General features: G+C 36.0%; 1 protein-coding gene across 12 annotated transcripts in view; it reads right to left on the bottom strand.

Moving 5' to 3' along the window:
• Positions 1-14,396, bottom strand: part of Rims2 (regulating synaptic membrane exocytosis 2) — a 373,273-nt gene that overhangs the window by 138,573 nt on the left and 220,304 nt on the right. For 8 of the 12 annotated variants that reach the window (XM_050162885.1, XM_050162839.1, XM_050162803.1 and 5 more), the window contains 2 exons: positions 12,098-12,277; positions 11,130-11,239 (listed from right to left, as the gene is read on the bottom strand). In XM_050162885.1, coding sequence (XP_050018842.1) covers positions 11,130-11,239; positions 12,098-12,277 — 290 coding nt within the window. The remainder of the gene's footprint in view (positions 1-11,129; positions 11,240-12,097; positions 12,278-14,396) is intronic. The other 4 variants (XM_050162890.1, XM_050162873.1, XM_050162847.1 and 1 more) reach the window with 1 other exon arrangement.

The following is a 14,396-nucleotide window of genomic DNA, read 5'->3' as shown; positions in this document are numbered from 1 at the left end:
AATAAATAAATAAATTAAAAAAATAAAAAAGAAAAGCTTATTTAGTAAAATTCTAAATTATTTTTGTGAAGATCCCAATTGTACATTTCACTGATAGATATTCAATTGTAAACCTAAATTAAAATATGAAATTCCTAAATTACTTTATTTTAGTATTTTTTTTGTCTGTCGATGAGAAAACTAAGTATTGGTTAACTAAATTAGCTAATTTGAAGACAGATAAGTTACAAGGATATAACCAGGACATGAACATTATCTACAAAGCAACTGCATTTCAGGCAGCCTTCATCATACCAGATAATCTCATATAAAAACTGATTGAAAGAGCACAGATTCCTGGATTGACTAGATTATGATTTATATGCTTCAGAGTGCTCATACAGCACACAGACACTATACAACACAGAGGAGAGCTTCCATCAGCTGGTTTTAACAGCTGTGAAACCAAGCACCTGACTGATAGGTATAAGAACAAAATACTTCTCAATAAAAATCAATAAAAAAAAGAACAAAATACTTATCCTAGTCAACAAGTAATTTCACATACCTGAGTTTGCTCATCTCACAGTAGCAAGTGGGCAAAAGAAGCAGGGTGCTGTTTCCTAGTCTCAGAAGAACTAATAAACTAAGGGTCTAGAGAGCTAGAATACTGTGAAACAGAGCTTTGAACCCAAGTTCTAAAGTGCAGGCCTTGCTAACAACCAGGTAGATGGGGTGGTCAAGTAGAAGACAATCCCAGTATTTCAATTATTTGCAAGAAGGCTTGGGGTTGTGTTGAGTTTTGGGATAGGTTCTCACTATGTAGTCTGGTGTTCTGTAGACCAGGCTGGTCTCAAATTTGCAGTGATCCTCAGCCTCTGACGTTCAACCCTATAATTACAGTGAAACTCTCTCAAAAAACAGAAACAAAAGAACCCACAAAACAGGCAATCCTGGGGCGTTCTTTCTTTTACACCAAATCATCTCCCAAGATTAAGCTGCCTTTGAGATTCTAGGAAAGATGCTCTACAAATTATATTTAGGAAGAGAACAATGCTGTAGATGTGAAGGTCTTGAACTTGAAGGAACTTTTCCCTAAACCTAGGTAGCTACAGAAGAATTTGGAAGTATAAACAAAATCATTTGAGAAAAGGCAGAGACAGTAAAATAAAAGAGGCAAGACTTCTCTAAAAAATACAGAAAGAAAGGTTAAGGTTAGAAATGAGAAAATATGTGTTTATACTTATTTAGCTACACAGTTATATATGGAGAGATAAAATCTTAAATATATTCTTCTTCCTTATTGAAAGTTCTGCTTTCCTTGGGCCATAAAATATTAGACTGAAACACCCAAAATATTATATGTCTTTAGTATATTTTCTTCCAAGTCCATCTTGCTACTTTTCCATAAATATATGATTTATATTTTTGGGGTATGATTGAGTACCCATCCTGCCCAAAGGCACAAGATGAAAACTCTGATATTGTAAAGTATGCTTGACTCCTGTACTAACTTTAGACTTGTGGAGATTTATCTACACTGGAAGGGAATGAGGTACTTAGGAAATATTGCCCAACTCCAAATAAAATCTACTCCTGTATAGATATCAATTATATTTTGAAATTACAATAATGCTACTTATATTTCTTTGCATTGACTTCATCTGCAAGAATACAAAAAGGCAAAAAGAAAAACAAAGATAAGAACCAACATCCTTGTCTATTATGAGCAGCCTAAATATTAACAAGTTCCAAATAGCATACAGCAGCAAACAGCTATTACAAGGAATTCAAGGCTATCAGCCTATTTCCTTAGTAACCTGCCTTTTGTTTCTTCCTCCTCTCCTTTATCTTTCTTATTTCTTTCTTCCCTCCTTCTATCTAGTTTTCATTTCTTTATTTATAAAGTTAACTAAATTTGAAACGCCATAGACAAATATACATTGAAAAGTACACATTGAAGAAACAAAATACTCTTTTATAACTCATTTCCCATTTCACAGGAAAAGCTTTTATAAAATGGTAAGGTACACAATTATAGTTAATCATTAATAGTCATTTAAGTTGTATGCACTCATTTTCTAAAATGATGCAGTTTCATCAAACAATAACAAGACAATAATTAATTGGAAATAAAAATGCGGGAGACATTAGATTCCATCATCTATATCTCCAAAACCACCATGTTTCAATGAAAATCCTATGTGATATTTTATTTGACATGAGAGGACACTGAAGCCCAGTGGAATTAAGAGACTCGTCAAACTTCCCAAAGTCCTAGAAGGAAAAGTAAGATGAAGAGTCAAGAAATCTGACTTACAGTGTAAAACTTGAAACATAATAGTGGATTGAAAAATCCTCAGACAGAACTGGGTTGCAAAAGTATTCAAAAATTCTATATCTTAATTTCAAACACACACAAAGCATGTAGAAATAAGTTCAGAGAATTACTAAAGCATCATAAAATAACATGAGTTCTAACCCAATCCATTTATTTCTACTCTGCTATTGTTTCTTATCTGAATTAGCTAATGAAGAATAGAACCAGCAAAGAACTACTGTGGGAGGCTGGGAGGCAGAGGGAGGCGGATCTCTGTGAGTTCAAGGTCAGCCTGGTCTACTAGAGTGAGTTCCAGGACAGCTAGGGCTGTTACAAAAAGAAATCCTGTCTCAAAAAATAAAACAACAAAAACAACAACAAAAACCCTATTCATGTGTGTGTGTGCGAGTGTGTGTGTGTGCGCGAGTGTGTGTGCACATGCGCGTGTGTGTGTAAAACAACAGAGTTGACTCAGTATGATGGTCATAATGAAATCTGACTTTAAATCTAAAACTCACGTCTTCAGAGCATCCAAGACTCGCACTGAAACTATGGTAATAACAGCTAACACTAACATAGTACTTACTATATGAAAATATGATTTGAAGAAATTTAAATAAGCTAAATTATTATTTTCAAAAAGAAAATGTACAGTAGATCTAAGCAGCAAGTAAGTTTACAGAACAGACAGTTCGTCATCTTCATCCTTCCTAGATGCTACTACTCTGCCCCTCACCTTTGGAATCTCCTAATCATGGTGTGGTTCTTTCACATGTACTTGGTTCCCATGAAGACATGTAAGTGATAATAGTGACAGCAGGTGACCCCTCAAAGATAATCCCATTTGAATGTTGTAGAAACTCTCAATACTCTGCATTATTCAAACAAGTTGTTAGAGAATGGAAAAATATGAAGTAATAGGAGAGATGGTAGAGGAAAAATGTGCCCAACAACTGTACAGATATCACAACTATTCAAAACTTACTCATCTCTTAGAATATTCATAAATATTAAGCATATATACAAAGTTATACAAGAACACAATAAAATGTAACAGCAGATAACTTGACCTCAATAATAGGTAGAAACAAAGATCCAAATATTAATTAAAATGAGAGATTACCTATATAACATTCGAAGTTCTTATCTTTCAAACATTATACATTTATGTCTTGCTAGACTTAGTTATAGCACACACAGGACTGATCAAGTAAAACTATTAATCTTCATGTGTGATAAAAACATTTCCAGGGACAGAAGGCAAAGAAGTTTGTGAGGAATAAAAAGGGAGACCATAATCATCAAGAGGAACACTTACACACAGGGAAAGAAGTTTGTGAGGAATAAAAAGGGAGACCATAATCATCAAGAGGAACACTTACACACAGGGAAAGGGAAGGAAAGCAGACGGCATAGAGCAGAGGTTGGACAGCTTAGGGAAGGATCCTAGTAACGGGAGAGAGAACAGGCTGTCAGAGCTGAAGGTCTTTGACCCACATTCCACCTTAACAAACTTAGACGTTCTTCAACCCAAGATTGCAGCAAATGCACTGACAGCTGGTGCAGCCCAAGAGCTAAAAGAAAACATGAAGATGCGTTTCTCCAGACCACTGGTTTATACCTGAACACATGGAAGGTTTTCTGTCACAGGTTCTAAGAAACATCACAGAGGTCAATAAATGCATCAAAAATACACTATTGAGAGTTCACATTTCCATTTTATACTAATTTTTCATATTATGAGATGTGATTTAATTTCATTTCCATTTTTACATTACTCCCACCTTTTAAATCATATCACAGAACAGATAATAATCACCAGTCTCTATTATTAAAAATTATGAACATAAATGATAAATTATACCTTATGTGGGGCACAGTTAACATTATTCACGAAAATATATACAGAGAAGAATATATTTTAGTGGAGTACAGACCTAAACAGAGAACGCTCAACAGAGGAGTCTAAAATGGCTGAAAGACACTTAAGGAAATGTTCAACATCCTTAGCCATCAGAGAAATGAAAATCAAAACAATTCTGAGATTCCATCTTACATCTGTAAGAATGGCCAAGATCAAAAACACTGATGACAACTTATGCTGGAGAGGTTGTGGGGTAAGGGAACACTCCTGCATTGCTGGTGGGAGTTCTAGGTGGTACAGCCCCTTTGGATGTCAGTATTGCGATTTCTCAGAAAATTAAGAAACAACCTGCCACTTTTAAGTATATACCCAAAGTATGCTCAATCATAACACCAGGACATGTGCTCAACTATGTTCATAGCAGCACTGTTTGTCATAGCTAGAACCTGAAAACCACCTAAATGCCCCTCAACCGAAGAATTGATAAGGAAAATGTGGTATATTTACACAATAGAGTACTACACAGCAGAAAAAAATGACATCTTGAATTTGTAGGCAAATGGATGGAGCTAGAAAACATCATATTGAGTGATGTAGCCCAGACGCAGAAAGACAAATATCATATGTACTTACTCATAAGTGGCTTTTAAACATAAATCAATGAAAACCAGCCTACAATTCACAATCCCAGAGAACCTAGACAACAATGAGGACCCTAAGAGAGACATACACAGATCTAATCTACATGGGAAATAGTAAAAGACAAGATCTCCTGAGTGAACTGGGAGCATAAGGACCATGGGAGAGGGTTGAAGGGGAGGGGAGAGGTAGGGAGCGGGGCAGAGAAAATGTAAAGCTCAATAAAATCAATCAATTAAAAAAAAACAAGAAAAAAGAATATATTTTAGAGCAGTGGTTCTCAACTTCCTAATGCTGTGACCTTTAATACAGTTCCTATGTTGTGGTGACCCCACCATAAAATCACTTCCGCTGGTTCTTCATAACTGTAATTTTGCTACTTTTATGAATCAAAATGTGAATATCTGTATTTTCAAAAGTCTTAGGTAACCCCTGTTAAAATGTCAATTGACCCCTAACGGGGTCACAACCCACAGGTTAAGAACCACTATTTGAGATGAAAAGTCATCTTAACTAAGTTATTAAAATAGAAATTATTCATATCATAAATTAGTTCCATGGCAAAAGGTCAAATGTTATAGTAAAGACTGCTAATTTTATTTAATAATATAATTATGACATTATAAATAAATATGTATAGTTATGCTTGGATATTAATTACTCAAAACACAGGTCTGATCTTTGGAATTCAGTTATACTAAGCTATGAAGTTGAGTCTTTAGCAATTTTAACACGAGTTTAAATATTAAAAGTCAGTCACCTTTTTATTTGTCTCAGCCAGATTTTATTCCATGTATATATAATGGTAATCCCACATAAATAAATGATTATTTATGCTTATGATTTTGGACATTATTGAACTCACAATTCTTTATTCTATATTAAGAATGAATTTTAAATAATGCTGTTTTAAAATAATTTCTATATTGAAAAAATCGACATAGTATTTTTAAAGTGAATAACGTACCAGCACCATTTTCTTCAGAATTTTGTAACAAAATGTGAGCAACAAAACAAAAATCTTTTTAATTTTAATCTGAACATTTTAATAAAGTAGGGCTGGATTGGCATCAATAAGTTATTTCATCGTGTATGTGTGTGCGTGTGTGCATGTGTGTGTGTGCGTACGTGCGTGCATGTGTGTTAGACAAATGTTATGCCACTGAGCTGTATCATCAGCCCGGAATCAACATATTAGAGGCTAAATAGCTATTTGGAAATAAATACAAGCAAGTATTTTTAATGCTAAATAACTTAAGTTGGAACACTAAGGCTTATACCTCTACAACTTACAAAAGTATATTCACACACATGTACATATGGAGACAATGAATCTATTACACAGAAAGCCATTCCGACTTGCCTTTTTTCCCATTATTAGGTAAGCTTGATGTTTCTTCCCCATTGTCTTTAACATTGAAACCAGATAACAATAATTAGTAATTAAGATCATTAACAATACAAATAAAAAGTAAGCACTCCAAAAAGAATCAAACATGCACTGGGAAAATAACTGCATGCATTTAACACGCACCACACACTGCGCACACAGAATAAAGCAGATGCAGCATAGGCTCCCTAGTCTCTAGCACAAGGAGCCAAAGTCACCATGACAAAAAACCTTGAATTATAGTTATGTGCTAGATAGTTCTGTTTTGCTATGATACTAGTGATGTAATTTACTAATTACTTGAGAATAAGCCACAGGTAAAGAATTGGTTTTAAAAATGTAATTCTTCTTTATGTTAAGGGACAAAACAAAAGAGATATTGATATTGCTGAAATCTTCAATTTACTGCTATCTTTAAAATCACAATTAGGGCCAATTCATAAAGTGTGAAAGACTCAGAAGTTGAGTGCATTAATATGAGATCTAAAAGGATAGGAAAACAGAAACATTAGCTCTTCAAATAAACGAAAATGGAAATTACTCTATAGCACCCCAGTTCATTAAACTTTAACTCTGTATCAGTCAGGAAATGAAAGGCATTTGGAATTCTAGTGCTGAGACTATTTGACATTCAGAATGGTTTATAAGTATATATTTCTATAACCAAGCAACTAAGAACATCACCTTTGTTTCTATTATTAGATACATATTGATAATTTCTCCTCTTGATAAATTAGAACATTATTGGTATAATGTCTTTTTGTTTTAAAAGCTACAAATTCGTTCAGATAACATATTCATGAAAATATATCTTGGGTAAATACATACAAGGGCATTGTATTCTTACAATGATGAAAAGAAGGGAAAGGGCACAGCCTAACTTTAAAACTCACACATAAATTCAGATAGTGAGAGAAGAGAAAAGATTCATTAAAGACTTAACAAAAATAGGTTTAAAGTTATTCTGCCAATTTCATAGAAAGTTAAAATCCAAGACCTCAACTTAGAGATCAGCATCCAATTCTCAGATTTAAGTAAATATAGTGACATGTCAATAAAATTAGATAAATGTGTTTGTGAATATATTGAATATATAATATTTTCCTCTGACAGACTCTGACATCCATTATACTGTGATTACAAAACGGAAGACCCCCAAATCCACACACCCTCCAGGGAGCAGATGCCATACAGAGGAATGGCTGTTAGACAGGGCATGGCAGGACCTGGCTTGGACAGAGAAGGGAAATCCAGAGGAAAGGGATCTTATCTAGGGGTGAAACAGTGGGAAGGTGACCACAGTCTGTGAAATGTTAGATAAATGCAGTGTTTTAGTTCCAAATGTCCTTAAAATTTGCCTCTTGAACATTTGTAACCCTTAGTCAAGAAAATAGAATTTCCTTTCTTCAGGGAAGCATAAGGGAAACAGAGCTCTCTAGGAGCGAGGTGACCACGGTGATTTATTAAGAGGTAAAGAAGCAACCAGAATGTAAAGCAAAAGCTGAGGTAAATAACGTATATATTTAGGCCAAAGATATTGTTTATGATTCTAGTATATTTGGATCTTAAAGACTATTCAAACAATTGGCCAAATTACTCTGAAGTTGATGAGATAGTCCTAAAGTATTGCTTATGAAATTATGAAATTTCATATTAACTTAATTAGAAGACACACAAACAGACCTTCCTTGACCTCTTCTCCCTCCTTTTCTACCCCCTCTTCTTCCACATGCCCAATTTCTTCGTTAACTTCTATATTTGCCAAAGTGAAAGAAAAAGACAAGACCAGGGGTCTGGTTGTTAGTTTAAAATATTAACAAACAAATTCTTTTTCATGAAAAGTGGATATTTATAACAAGAAAAGCACATGATATATTGCATTTAGACACGCCTTTGAAAGCAAATCTGTCTACTGATAATGAAACATCACAGTCACAGTGGTCCTGACTTGGGAAACAAACCATTATCCCCTAGAAGATTTGCAATATGCGGGTGGCTATGTAAGGAAGGCACAGTTCTTTACCTCTATAGGAGGCATATTATTAGGAAAATATTACATACATTTGCTTCTAGGAAGAACACCATAACATTATAAACTTTTTTTTTAATTTGGTTTTGTGAGACAGGGTTTCTCTGTGTAGCCCCTGGCTTTCCTGGAACTCACTCTGTAGACCAGACTGGCCTTGAACTCACAGGGATCCACCTGCCTCTGCAGCCCAAGTGCTGGAATTAAAGATGTGGTTCATCACCACCACCTGACCTAATAAAAACCAATTTTTACAGAATGGCAATAGAGCCACGTACGATTTGAGAAGATAGTAACCATAATGCTTTTCACTGTGGAATACATCTCACTTTCTGGAGAATTCGCATGTTACACATCTTTGTAAAGAGTTTGAAAAAACATCAACCTCAAACCCAAAATATATAATATTTTAATGAACTTAGTTACTAGACAAAAACATACTTAAACCATAGTTAGATTAGAGTTTTTTTAGTTGCTAAATGTAGAATAAATACTTCATATGTTTAAAGTAGAAATGTCATTGGTGGCAAGATCTAACAAGCATTCAGAAGGTCAAAACCTTGGACTATCAATTGATAGTTTTTTTGGACGACTGCACCCTCAGCTTTGGTTAGAGGTTAGGCACCTGCAGAGGAGGGATTCACTGTGTTCTTATAAGCTGATGGAGGTACAGGCTCATGGGTCTCTGAAGACTCAACACTAGCATGTCTGCAAATGCTGCTGCACACCAGCCAGTACCACTAAGTAATACAAATTATGAAATAAAATCATAATTAGAGATATTAATGGAAATTGTTGATGATATTTTAGTGGTTTTAATGTATTCTACCTGAAAAACCAAACCAGTAAAGACAACATCCATACAAGTCTTTGAATCTGTCAGCCTACATTTCCCTTCACCAGTTAGGATGGTTTTCTTCCATACCTAGCAGTGCACCGAATAAAGCTATCCAGACTTTATTCACTATGAAAGATTCTAAAACGGAAGCTTTAACGCTTTTGAGGGGACAAAAATGGCACACTTGTCGAATGAAAAATAGTTTAAAAGCACAAGCCTTTAGTCTTATGGAAATATCCAAGGGTTACGGCAACGCCACAGATGTCTTTCTATCCGACTGACCATGAGAGTGTCAACCACAACCGCACTGCGGTTGAGGATCATGGCAGGCGAGAAGCAGAAGCAACCACAGACGCGGATAGCCACTCAGTCACAACCAACAAGAGCGTGACTTACATCAGAAAGACAAAGATAGATTTGTGCTCTGTGCAATCCATGTATAAATTGGTTGTAAATGTGTCACATGCGGACATAAAGATGCCCATAAACATACACTTCAAGTTCTCCGCGGCAATCCATATACCATTTGAGGTACCATTTCACTTTCTAAGACCGTCTTTCATTTTCAACTCAATCAATATTTGTTCCAGTCAAGCATCATTTATGTGCTGGAGACTCAGCAGTAAAAAATACAGCCAGCAGTTTCAAAATTCTAAAACTAGCAGATTTTATTGTACTAGCAAATGTATAGCAGTCCACACACTACGACTCAGTATTTATTCTTGAGATATGATGCAGTGTTTGGTAATAAATGCATAAAAGTGTCATATTCATCCTTGATACACTCTAAGCAGACTTGCTACAACAAGTAACAGCCACAACCACTACCTAACTCAACAGCTTCTTTTGTAGGAAGTCAAAGTTAATTATAAAAAGATCATCAGAAATACAAAATGAAAGATAAAATGATAAATATAGCAAGACTATGTCTGTGCCCTCAGTGGCATAAACACAGACTGCAATTGATATCCCTGGTTATAATCTTATTCAAAATCCAGATTTTTGTTCCAAAGGTAAATTAAATGTTTTATAAGAACAAATATTATCTAGTTACTTAAAGGAAATTAAACTCTTTGAACTCCTGCATGAATCAAAATTTAATTCCAGGGTGTTTTTTCCACAGAAAATAAAATCTTAGTACTTTATTAGAAACTAGAAACGAAATAATTTAATTGTATAAAAACTATATAAGTGAAGAGACATCAATTGCAGTCGGGTTTATTTTTGTTTGCACAGCCCCCCAAAAGGTTTTTAGCACAAAACAAATCCTTCTTTATGTACAGACCTTCATAAGGGTCTATCTCCTTGACTCCATTGTCTAGGGAAACAAAATAAAATGAAAACAAAGGGGGGGGGGCGGGGAACCAAAGCATAGGTGTTAAAAACAACAGAAAATTTCAGTTATAGAATATACCGTCTATTAAAGAAAACTTAAATGGTGATTTGAGTATATATAGCTTTGAAAGACAGTTACTAAAAAGAGGGACTGTGATATAAAAGATGTGAAAATTATTCTGCTCCGTTATCCACGCTTTTAGAGAGAACTGAATCAAGATTTCTAGCTGCCTGAGAAGTGCTCAAGTGTGTCAGCTTGGCTCTAGCACATGTACAACTGAAAACATCAGCTGAACACGCACCTTTGAGTGTGCGTTCTGGTTACCTGAGGCTTACACCCCGCTTTCGAGAAGGATCACCATTGTTGCGCACCAGCTCACTAGTCCTTTGCAGTGTGTGAAAACTGATTTAGCTAGTTACTAATAAACTTGGCATAATCCCCCACAATTACATAATCCGAGATGTAGCAAAGACACTATAATCCAGCCGCTTCCAGAAGACTACTGCTAACTTTTAAATTTACTTTAGAATTTGAAATGTAAAACAAGATTGCTTCTTTTTATCTCCAAGTAAAACTTTTACATGCAATGTATATTATATTCACAAATTACTGTCAAATGAAGTCACACACACAGCTAAATACAGGGAGATATTAGCACAACGGCACTAGGAACCTCGATTCACCCCAGCTCCCCTGTGTATCCCCTATTGACATAATTAAAAAAACTAAGAACTTACTTCTCTCCAACGTTCCCTTGGGTGGGAGCTGTGGCAGCTGCCGGCCCCTCCGTCCTGTTACAGGAGTACTGGATGGACTTGTCTGGACAGACCCGGTCCGAGGGTGAGACCTACAAGACGCAGCATCAATACGTTTTCAGCAAGCGCTAAGTAAATTCGGTATTAGCTGGTTTACGTAATAGCTGTATTAGCGGGGTTTTTTAACGTGGATTGCTGCTGGTTAAAAGGAGAACAGGACAAAGTATGGACATTTGAACAGTTACTTAAACACCAAAAAATGTTTATGTTTTGGTGTAATATGAATACATACACACATACATGCACACTGAGATTGTAGTAAAACCCATGAAATTAGTGATAAAGACTCCTAATCTATTTAAGTGAAAGCAAGTAGAAAATTCTACAAGTTAATTTTAAACTTTATATTTTTTTCTTCCATAATACAAATTCTTATAACTAACCTTCCTCCTTTGACCCAATCAGATTTTTACTTTTTATACTAAATACTCATTTTTATTAGAAAACATCTCACAAATCTACTAAAAAAAAATCCTGAGCAACTTAAAAGTCAGCTAAAGAAAATTCTGCTATCTAATATTAATGCTCGTAGAAACTAATTCTGTCTAATATTTACTGTCATGATGACCATCAGAAAGGTCATGGCTAGTGAGCACAGTCATTTCGCATTCTGTGGAAGAACATGATAGTTACGGCAGGATTTACCCAGGACTCCTGATTAATGAGAAACCACAGAACAAATGCAACCCGGACAGTTGAGAAACAGAACACAATGGTGATGACACTATCATATCCGCCGGATATAAATAGTGTGTACGCACTGACACGGTTAGTATCGACTTAGACTGGTGACCAGCCAGGAATGACAGAGACCAGTTAGCTGTCGGGAAAATAAAATGGCGTGTTGGCAGAGCAGACAGGGAAGTTAGTCTGATCGATTTATCTTTCACCTCGATAAGGCAGGTGAAGGAGGGGCAGATCTTCCAGTCATTAATGAAGGCATCGACCTCATGAGGTTTGTATCAGGACGTTCAGAGGATCTGGAGCGGGTGGTGGTCCGCTCTAGGAGAGGCCGCTGTTCTGTTGATCTGGATCTGTGATATGGCTGTCTATCTGCTGCTTCACAATCCCTGAAATGTTAGTCAAAAAGCAGCTCAGTTGATCTTTAATGCCTTTCTGCTATTTGGTCATGATGCATCAAACTGATTTTGAAAAAAAAAAAAAGAATTGCTTAAAATTAATGTGTATGCAAAAAAGAATTTTTCCCAACACATCTTGAAAATTCTGACTAAGCTTAAAAAGTTCTAAAGAACCCGAGTCTGATTTTACTAGTAATTACCAGCAGCTGAATTATAACTGAGCTGCTCAAAATGGTTATAACCTTTGTAACCCCAGCTACCTGCTTTCCAAAATGAAGAAAACACGTGAACTGTGTGGGGTATCCTAGATTGAAGACATTTGACAGTGATTCCTCGCACTTTCCAGAAGAGAAAGTTATGTAGGATGTTTATCAGCAAATAGAGCAAGACACAAAGGCACTAATAGCACTGGCAGAGCACGCTGACAGCCTGACACCGTGAACACAAGGTCACGGAGAACACTGCAGAGAACTGGTCACTCCCCACTGTCTCAGGAGCTTCAGTTAGACCAAACAGCCCAGACAGCTATCGGATCAAACTGGAATTCCAACATAAAAATGAAAAACAGACCTCTCCAACCACTAAAACTCAACTTTTGTTGAAGCAAGAATACTTACACCTATATGGCCAAAAATGATGGACACATCTCTTGGCAGCTACAATAATGTTTATACACCATAATGAGATGCATAATGAGATCAATAAATGGATATAATTTGGTTCTATGACTTGGAAGACAAATCTAAAAACATTAACTTTTGCTCTAGAACTCAAAAGAAGCATATGTACCCAAATCTATTTCCAACAGCCACCTCCTGAGCCTATTACAACCCCAGTAAAGAAAGTACCTATAGATGGCAGGGAGAGCAAGCAATGTCACAACTGGTCCCACTTTACCTAGAAATACACTCTGATTTTTGAAAATGAAAAAATGGGCAATTGGAGAAAAGTAAGGAGACGAAAGGACACACTATCCTCAGTGTCGTGAATTAAATGTCATGCAGTATGGAAAACAAATTCTATTAGAAAAAGTACCAGATTTATCCTATATTATTTCATATCTTCAATAATACTTTAAAGTCAGAGAATAAAACAGAAGTAAAATCATTTTAAAACCTTTTACTATTGAATCAAACTGTGACTTTATGTCAAGTTCAATATGTTTACATAAGTTCATCCAAACATGGGAAGGGCTGGAGAGCATGCTCGGCATAGAGGACAGTGTCACGATCAAAAATGTCATAATGTTCATACACATTTGATTACAATTAAAAGGATGAATTAAATGGAATTAGAATATAAAATTTATAATTCTGTTCTTCTGAAATTCTATTTTAGAAGAAACACTCTTTTTGGAAATAAATGTGGTCGATAACTTGTGACCCGTGTCTTGGTGCAAGGCCCCCCCTGCAGCAGATCAGGAAAACCAAGAGGTTCACCACTAGCTTCCGCTGTATTTCTCACATCCCTAAAAACCTGCAATGATGAATACCAAACTTTACATTTGTTTCAAGGACTAATTGTGATCTTAGGGTAATGGTAAGCTTTTCTCCCACAGGGCATTTGGTGGCAAAACTTAGCCAAGTGTCTATAGTGATCTCAACAGGAGACTGCCACCTGCTCAGTGTTGCAAAGCTCAACTCTTCGCACCTAACCAAGCATTTTCTCAAGTGTGTGTGTGTGTGTGTGTGTGTGTGCGCGCGCGCACATATCAAAAGGTACTGTTTATAGAACAAATATCCCCACCTTAGGAAAAAATACCCCATCATAAAGACTGTTCTTTCCTTAGTGCAAATGTTTTGATAACTATAAGGAATTTTCATCTGTTTGTAGACATCTTCATTACCACAAATAATAGAAATATAATCAAAACATACTGAGTGAACATAGGCTAATGCGTGAAAGATGAAAAGACCACAGCAGGAGGCAGAGTTTCCTAATAAATGCTGTCACAGTAATCGAAGCTGTCCTGCTTTAAACTGTGCAGCATACAAGGTCAAGCTACAATTTCAGTGCCCAGCACCAGCAAAGAAGAGAGCAGTCAGTTAAGGCTTGGGGTTAAAAGTCACAGCAGCACTGAGAGACGCCACGGTCCCACAAGGATTACCCC

This window comes from Alexandromys fortis, unplaced genomic scaffold, assembly GCF_014885135.2.
Source record: "Alexandromys fortis isolate MF-2015 unplaced genomic scaffold, M_Fortis_MF-2015_v1.1 scaffold_17, whole genome shotgun sequence".
In the NCBI taxonomy this organism is placed as follows: domain Eukaryota; kingdom Metazoa; phylum Chordata; class Mammalia; order Rodentia; family Cricetidae; genus Alexandromys; species Alexandromys fortis.
Note: the sequence above shows the minus strand (reverse complement) of the source record. Positions and strands in the feature narration are given on the sequence as shown.